The following is a 9,261-nucleotide window of genomic DNA, read 5'->3' on the forward strand; positions in this document are numbered from 1 at the left end:
GGGCAGTTATGCAAGCCCGGGGCGACTTCTTTCACGCCATGTCCTCTTGAGAGGGGCTCGCGCAGCGCCGGTACCCATCCTTGTCGCCTCTGCCACTTTGTAAGGTCACTCCCATCGGCATCAGTCAGGACATCGTTAGCTTAATATGGAAATGTCGTCTGGCAACGTTATGAAGTGTTATGGTTACGCTAAATTACGTCATTTTCTATATTAGAAAGCGTTTACTCTGAGCACTTTTCACAGAATCATTGATGTAAATTGAAATGTTGAGCAAATATGCCAAAGTGGCCGTATGTCGATTATACCAAATTTCAAGTACTCACGTGGATCCACAAACCAGAATTATATCAGAAAAAAAGAATAACAGTTTAATGTCACATATTTATTTTTATGGTTATTTACTTATCAAATAATATTCGTGTATTATTTTGAGTAAAATGAATATCTTGACCATGTTTAGAATTTATAAATGACCAAATGCATTTGAAATGCTGATATGTCAATCAATGAAAGAGTAAAAATGACAGAAACAATGATCTTATAACTTGAGTTATTGCCATGCTTTTTGAATTTATATAGTTTATTTTTAAGGATTGAGCAATCCGTTTAAAGCTATTACGCCTTAAAGCAGCACGTCACGAGTTTTGAGCTAATTTCTAATAACATTTAAAAAATTGATAGAAAAAAGTTGACTAGGTTTAAAAACAAATTGATTCAATACTTCCTTACTCATACGAGGTGCATTAAGTCTCAGAAATGAATGCAATTTCTCATTTCCATACAAAACACTGAATCACTATATAACTGTACTAATTGCCAGAAGAATCTGGTTGTTCGTGCAATTGGCCAATGAGCAGCTTTTTTGAAACTATGAAAGAACACCAAAATAAATAAAAAAATAAAAGCTGTAGAGAAATAAAAATTAAAGCATTTCTTTGGTATAATGTGCCTTTATTTTAGCCGTAAATTCACGTTGAAGAAACTGGTGATAAAAAAAATAATTTTGTGAAAATTTATACATTTCTTAAACAGTATTTATTTATTTATTTTAATTATTTTAAGCGGGCAGCTTTAAACATAGCAAAATAAATAAATATGCAGAATGAAATTCATACTGGCTTGATATACAAAATGATTTCGATTGATTTATAATGCCTTTAAATGCTAGGGCATTAATCTTTTAAAAGTTTAATCCTTTATTCATTTATAGTACGTTTGATTACCATAATTTCTTATCCAAGGATTAAGGAAAACCTGGTTTCGAAACAAAATAAAATGTCTTACGGGAGTTTAAGTTTGAAATATTTAAAATTCTGAAATTGTTAGTTGGATTTTTTAAATCTAAAGTCTACAAAAATGCCTAAACGGGTAATTATTTTATATATATATTTATATGCATATATCTATGTTATAATATGTTCTAAACAATATTATATGTAACTATGTTAACCGACTATGATTATTTTCGGAACATCGTCATAATGTAAATAAAAACAAACTGGATAATTTTGTCCATAAAATTTCTTAGTTAAGCATTTCTATAAATCTGTTACAATTTACAAACACATCTATGGAACGCCATATTTGTCATCATTACACAAAATACATGCAAAACTGCACAGAAGACAAAACGTAAAAATAATCCCTTTTAACTCAGAGTTGGCAAGTTATGTTCAGACTAATGACATAAAAATATACATGTTTGCCAATATTGAAACAATAGAATGAACAATAGGTAGTCGGAAAGGTGATGAGGGAAAGCTCTTATCATATAATCCATTCATTATTGTTCATTTCCACGTCACAAGCATGTTCCATTTAATGACTGTGTTGACGAGTCAATCTAGTCACCTGTTTCTTACTAAGACATACTGTTTTAATGAACATTTTGTTTATACTTTAGTCGGTTTATTAAAAGACCTAACTTAAATGTCAAACTTGGTTTCGCACAACGTTAAAAAAAATCAGTACATATATTATTTTTACATTATAAAGCGATGACTGATTCCTTGGTAAATACCTCAAAATGTAATATCGCATTTGAAACACTGGAAATTGAAACATATATTTGTGTTCCTACTGTACATAAAACTATATTTTCAATATTTTTTGAAAAACACCAAAGAGCTCCACTGAAAATCCAAGACACAATAAAAAAGTAGCTAAAGTTATTAATATGGTAATATGACACATCAGTGGGTGCCCAAATTGTGCCACTGCACGCTTAATGTTTTCCTTGTGAAATCATGACCACCTGGTGGAATCATTTGGGACGCCGATTACGCGCAATCCTTACCCGAAATGTCGCGGAAAGGCCCAAAAAATACGATCGTGATTTCCTGTATGGAATGTTATTTTATTTTTTAGCCCAAGTTAGAGCGTCATAAGACGACGTTCCCGATGTTAAACACGAAGAAACAGCCCCAGTTACTGGACAAACAGAACACGTTCATTGATATGCCGGAACGCCGTATGTCATTATTTCTACACGACGAGGATAATTACACATATGTAGCCGCCCTTGAAATCGGGACGTCATACTCAGGGTATGCATATTGTGAAAGGAAAAACGGGAAATCCATCGCCAAAGATATAGGTAAACATTTTTACATCTGCATTATTGCCTAAAGAGAATAGATAACTCAAATAAAGGACTTTTCTTATGTAAAACGGATAGCAGTGGCCAACTGGTTAAATTCCTATGTCTATCATCTAAGAATAGTTTGAGTTTTAGAGTCTTATTAATGTCAATACCAACTTTCCTCATGGTACAAGTATATTTATACTGAAAAGTTGTTTTTTAAATGACAATTTTTAAAACCTTGTTTCTTTTTTTAATTGGATTTTATGTCGCACCAACACAGTGCACAGGCACTAGTATCGGACCTGGGAAGAAAAAATATGACCAGATTGATAAAAAACCTGTGTTCATCTTAAAAGTGTCAAAAACAAACAAAAAAAGTAAAATATAACCCCCTTTAAAAATATACTATAAGTTAAGAGAAGGCCGGAAACTCCAGATTCGAGCCTTCGAGCAAGGGATTCATTTCCCGGGCCGTTGTGAAAACAATTGTCCAGACACTATTTCACGTTTCCAAATGAGGCCGTCCCCAAGGCTCTAGCCCTTCCCGTTCATGAAACGAGCGCATTCGTGCTAAAAATCCTTGGTAGACAAAATTGCGGCACAACGATTCGGTACGTAAATATAGACTAATACATGTTTGTCAGCCAAGTACAGGTCAAAATCATTTGAATTAACTAAATAATATTACTAAATACATTAAATGAGACCACTCACAACTGACAGTAGTATCTGATACACACATTTCGAGTTTCAGAATTTACACGGTCTTTCAAATCGCTTTCTACGCCATTATGCATCCTTGTATGAAACGTTACGGTTTCGTTGCTATTGGCCAATCAGAAGACTCGTTACAAAATATCGAACAGCTGAAGAAAGGAATCTAAAGACCGTGGAAAGGTTTGAAATTCGAATTTTGCGTGTATCAGATGCTAAGTACGGTTGTGAGTGGTCTCATTTAATGTATTTAGTAATATCATTTAGTTAATTCAAGTGATTTTGACCCGTACTAGACTGGTAAACATGTATTAGTCTATGTTTACGTACTGAATCGTTGTGCCGCAATTTTGTCTAGCAAGGATTTTAGCACGAATTCGCTCGTTTGCTGATAGATATTTCATGAACGGGAAGGGCTAGAGACTTGGGGACGGTCTCATTTGGAAGCGTAATACAAACGTGAAATAATGATAAAGGTTTTTTTTTAATTGTCTGGACAATTGTTTTCACAACGGCCCGGGAAATGAATCCCTTGCTCGTAGGCTCGAATCTGGAGTTTCCGGCCTTCTCTTAACTTATAGTATATTTTTAAAGGGGGTCATATTTTATATTTTCTTTTCGTTTTTGACACTTTTAAGATGAACACAGGTTTTTTTATCAATCTGGTCATATTTTTTCTTCCCAGGTCCGATACTCGTGCCTGTGACACAGTATAGGTCATATTGCGACTTTCTAGCTTTATTGGTGGAGGAAGACCTCAGGTGTCCCTTTTTGCATTATTTCGGGCACAGAATCAGGCTGAAATTTATATTTTAAAACTAAAACTAAACTTAGATTCCTTAATTTTTCGTTTACTCAACTTGTAACCATTGCAAAAAACTTCACTAGATTTTAATAAATATAAGGGCGCCATTTGTAACCCAACTTTCCACGAACAAATAATGGTTCTAAAAACGATTGTAGTAATTCCTTGAGTGTGATAGTGTTTATGTATTAATGTTATATATTCTATAACATAGTTATATCCACCATTTCAGTGATGAACCCAGCATGGTTGCACACAGACAAAACACTCACAAGCCTGCGCACACCCTCTTGTTTACTACTGAACGAGAAAAAAGAGTTCGAGGCGTATGGATACGAAGCCGAGAAATTATATTTAGAACTTGTTAGAGAGGGAAGACAAAATAAATGGTTTTATTTCCGTAGATTCAAACAGAAACTGACCGGAATACAGGTAATTATTAAATACGTGACATGTCACTGTCAAGTAATTGTTTTGCGTAATATAATTCATCGAGAAATGCCCACTTTTCCCGTGCTAATGCCTCTCCCGGTGGTGACATTGTCATTGACTTATATATGAGAAAACGAAATAGATAAAGATAACAATGTAAACCATGATTTTTTTTTACTGTTGCAAGTTTTCGTACTTTTTGTGTTGTAGCCTCAGAACAAGAGTCAAGGTCACGTTAAAACACACCTTCGAGCTGTTAAAAGCGCACTGATTTTCTACGTCTCCACCCTTACTTATTTTCGTCTGAGTTCAGTTTACGAATGCTTATGTATTCAAAAAGATCTCATTTTTTGTAAATATTAAAGCCTGGGTCGCATGGAAGGTCCTAAGTCTAAAATTTGTCTTAAGACCATTTCAAAGAAAATGTCTTAACTTCTGATTTATATGTTGTTGAATAGCGATGCGGATTGAAGTGCGTGCCATTTTATTTGTAACTTTTCTCCGGAAAATGAATTAACTTATAGTCTAAAACTTTGGCTTAAGATGATTTTTTTTATTGAAACGGTCTTAAGTTAGTCCTACAGTCTGTCATTAGTCCCAGCACTTGGATACACTTAGGACTTTCTATGACACGCAACCCTGGTTCCAAAAATGACACAAACACGCATACACAGAAGTCATGTGCTTGAGCGGCAGGGTAGATGTTGGTATTTTATTGGTTTTGACTTGTCTTACAAAATAGCTAAAAGGGTGACTAAGAATTTAAATATGTTAGCTAGGGCCTATTCAGTTTTAGAATTTCATTTAACTATATATATGTTGCGTCTTTTGGATATGGGCATAGTTGTTTATTATAATTTTTATACGAAAAATAAAATGATAAAATTAAGTTTCCTTCTTTGTGTTGCGTATGACATTGCAAGATTTATGATTTGTTTCCATATTTGTTTTTATTTCATTTTTATTTTAGGATTTACGACAGAATTCCCTGGTAACAGACGAGGGTGGGAGAGCGTTCTCGGCTTTAAGAGTGTTCTCCCTTTCTCTCCGATATTTAAAGAGCCAGTTACTGAATGACCTTTGTTTGCGCGGGAAAGATGCCAATGCAGACGATATTCGCTGGATGATTACAGTACCAGCCTTCTGGTCGGAGTTATCAAAACAGTTCATGCGAAAAGCAGCGACCATGGTAAGATAATATTATAATGGTGTGTTTTAACGACATGGCGCATATATTCCTGGCGCAGTTAAAATGCACATGTATATGGGTCTCGTGTGCAAACCGACATTTTTACAGTTTGCTTATTAACTATGAGACAAATACAAATGAAACATAAAGGGCACAAGAATGATATATACATTGCTTGTATGTGGTAATAACCGGGTACCAGTTTACATTTCAAACGCAGGAACCATCAATAAATGTTTCCATGTTAAATAAAGTATGGGAGATAATGTCGTAGAGGTTGTAATGGTGGCTTCGTTTATGACGTTGTTACTTTTCTTGTTATAGATTATAAATATATTATATAGGTCTATATAATATATTGTTCTATATAATATTTAAAATGGCCGTAGAACTAGTATTAACAACTCGGCATCCACTCGAATATGTCCAAGTTTCCAGCAATACATATCATTAGCATCAATTAAAAACACAACCGTTAAAGTTTTATTTTTATTTTATAATTAATTCTCAGTAAGTCACTAAAATATGTTTAAAGGTCAATATGTATATGTTTCAGGCTGGGCTTCCAGATTCTATGATAAAACTGGCACTTGAACCAGAAGCTGCGTCAATATTCGTACAGAATATGCCCTCAAATATGTTCTCCAATGACAAATTACCCGTGCTCAAATCCGGCACGAAGTATGCCCTAGCAGATATTGGAGGTAAGTTAACTGACTGGTATTAATAACTTGTACCGATTTCAAATGTTTAATTCTGAATATAAAAGTCACCAAAGTCATACATGTATGTGTAGCATTTCGTGTACGTATTTACATAGTAGTCTGATAGGGGCGTCCGTGGCCGAGTGGTTAAGGTCATTGACTTCAAACCACTTGTCTCTGACCGCTGTGGGTTCGAATCCTGACATTGGATTCTTTCATGTGAAGGCGCTATCTAGCAAGCATAGTGACGGTCGCTTGCAATTTCCAGTAACGTTCATGACCAGTCAAACAGCGCCTGCAACATTTTCAATTTTGTCATTTTGGACGTGTTTAAGAGATTCTGGCAATGCAGAGTTAAAATGGCGAATGGCCAGCTTTATTGGTGGTAATTAAACCTAAGTTCTAAGTTGCCGGGTTGTACATTATTCCATACAATACGTACATGGTACCTGATAAGGCAACGGTTTTCCATAAGGCATAAGAAAGTTTCCACATTTGAAGGAAATCATTGCCCCGAAAAAGCGTATTGATTTACAAGTGTCTATTAAAGGTACTCCCCTGATTACCAAAAGCGTAAAACATAAAATTTGAATTTCTTACATAGATCACCTGGGGCCACACTTAAAACAGATATAATGCAAAAGATGATTAAGAAATATGTCCAGAAATAAATTGAAAATTGTATTTGTGTGCAACTTTAGCCCAATTTGAGTGAAAAGCGTTGCAACACTTCATTTTTGAATCATTCTTCACAATTAGAATACTTATTCTATGGAAACGAAAAGAGCAATTGATCTGATCTGAAATTTTGCACACAGATTATTGGTCTATACCTACATAAAATAGGACATTAATCTCGGAAATAATTTCTAATCTAGTCATGTCAAATAACCTCGGTGGAGTCCCTTTAATAACTGTTTTGTTTATATTTCAGGTGGTATGACGGACGTAATTGTGCACGAGAAGCGACGAGATGGTCTCCGCGAGGTCAGTCGAGGTTTCGGAGAAAAATTAGGAGGTGGATCTGTTGACAACATATTTGTACAGTTTCTTCACAAATTACTAGGAGATGCGATCGCTGATGAATTCGTAAATAAATATAGGAAAGAATTTCTCATGATGATGCACGAGTTTGAATACCAGAAGCGCAACGTGACGCCAATTACCACCAGTTACATTGACCTCAAGGTGCCGGCATGTATCCAGCTCTTGTGCCAGAAACAGCAGTATAATGACAATCTAGCTAATGTGATCTTCAGATCCGTGTACAAAGGACATGTCAAACTCATTGGCCAAAGGCTAAGAATAGACGCTATTGTAAGCAATGAATTTTTCAGGGCAATAACTGTTGAAATGGCCAAGATGATTGGCCAGACATTGGCGAGTTTTAAACCTGCAAAAGATGTTACCATTCTTGTCTTAACCGGGGCGTTTGCTGAATCAGAGGTCGTGCAGGAAGTAATGCATCAGGAACTTGTCGGGAAGAGTCAAATCAAACAGATTATAGTCCCGCCTGATTCCGATGTTGCTGCCCTGAAAGGTGCCGTGATATACGGGCATAATCCAGCAGCAATCGCCTGCAGGGTCAACAGATGCACGCAAGGAATGCGGATCGCAAGACTGTTTAACCCGGAAATGCACGCAGCGTCACGTAGGTCCGTACTGAACGGCATAGAATACATCCTCGATATATTTTCACCTTTCCTCACTATCGGCACACGGGTACCAGCCGGGTTTATATCTCACCAGGCGCTTACAACGACGGAACCACACCAAAAGAAGATTGAAATTGATCTATATCAGTCAACGTCACTCTCGCATAATTTCGTTACCGACGAGGGTTGTGAAAGCCTCGGAAAAATCGAATATCAAATCCCTATTCCGTCGGAGGAAGCAAGATCTATCTATGTAGATTTCGTGTTAGGGGGAACTGAACTAGAGTTAATAATTACTGACAAGAAAACTTCTTTCAAGACAAAGTACTCATTTCCGGTCTTGAAAGAAAAGTAGTGCGCAACTTAAGCTTTGGGAACGGATAATACTAATGACCATGTATGACAGGATTAATCAACAAATGTTGAATTAAAATGGAGATATTTTGCTTACCATGCCATTGTTAAGCTACTGTATATATTGTGATGCTAGTGACCTTCTAAAATAAGTAACAAGTTATAAAAAAAATATCAAATAGCGCATGTAAAATAAATGTTATTTTCTATCTGTATAATTGCCACAAGTTAGCATATTACACTAAAGACTGGATAAGGCTTGAATACTGAGGTTTCAGGGTATATATAAGGAAGTTTCAGAAATGTAAATACATGTATATTGAAATTGTATAAATAAAATTAATGTTAATTATGTTTATGCTGTATAAAAAAAATGTTGTCGTTGTTCCATATACCGTGCAAGATTGTACCCCTAAAGAGCCCCGATCTCCTCCGTATGTATATAAGTGAGTGCATGAGAGGGATCTTTATTCTCCTTAATTCTTTTTTATCACGCAATTACATTTTTGAGTCATTTCAGCCATCACAGAAGAGATTTACACTAATTGCTGGTTGGTTTCAGTTCTAAGTGTTTATTTAGAATCGAACCGAAATAAATTCTGTTTAAACTAGAAACAATATAACTTTGCATTATTCCAGTATATTTTAATGAAACGTCGTATTCTCTACCGACATGTCCAAATATCTGGTCCGAAATGTCCGGGTTGTTTTTTTGTGTGACTAACTTTAGAAATTTCTATATTGATATTACCCGATTGACAGACATTTCTCAAAGAATGGAATCTTAAAAAGTGCATTTTTTAAAATCAGGCTTACAAATATGT

General features: G+C 35.3%; 1 protein-coding gene across 1 annotated transcript; it reads left to right on the forward strand.

Annotated features, from left to right (window-relative positions):
- Nucleotides 1-1,247: 1,247 nt before the first annotated feature.
- LOC132718411 (heat shock 70 kDa protein 12A-like) lies at nt 1,248-8,813 on the forward strand. The gene is made up of 6 exons (XM_060702105.1): nt 1,248-1,368; nt 2,368-2,596; nt 4,336-4,535; nt 5,506-5,724; nt 6,281-6,428; nt 7,363-8,813. The coding sequence occupies exons 1-6, from the start codon at nt 1,357-1,359 to the stop codon at nt 8,436-8,438; spliced, it is 1,884 nt and encodes a 627-aa protein (XP_060558088.1). The 5' UTR covers nt 1,248-1,356; the 3' UTR covers nt 8,439-8,813.
- Nucleotides 8,814-9,261: the final 448 nt, after the last annotated feature.

Source organism: Ruditapes philippinarum, unplaced genomic scaffold (assembly GCF_026571515.1).
Source record: "Ruditapes philippinarum isolate M1 unplaced genomic scaffold, ASM2657151v2 ctg4684_1_1_1_1, whole genome shotgun sequence".
Taxonomy (NCBI): Eukaryota; Metazoa; Mollusca; class Bivalvia; order Venerida; family Veneridae; genus Ruditapes; species Ruditapes philippinarum.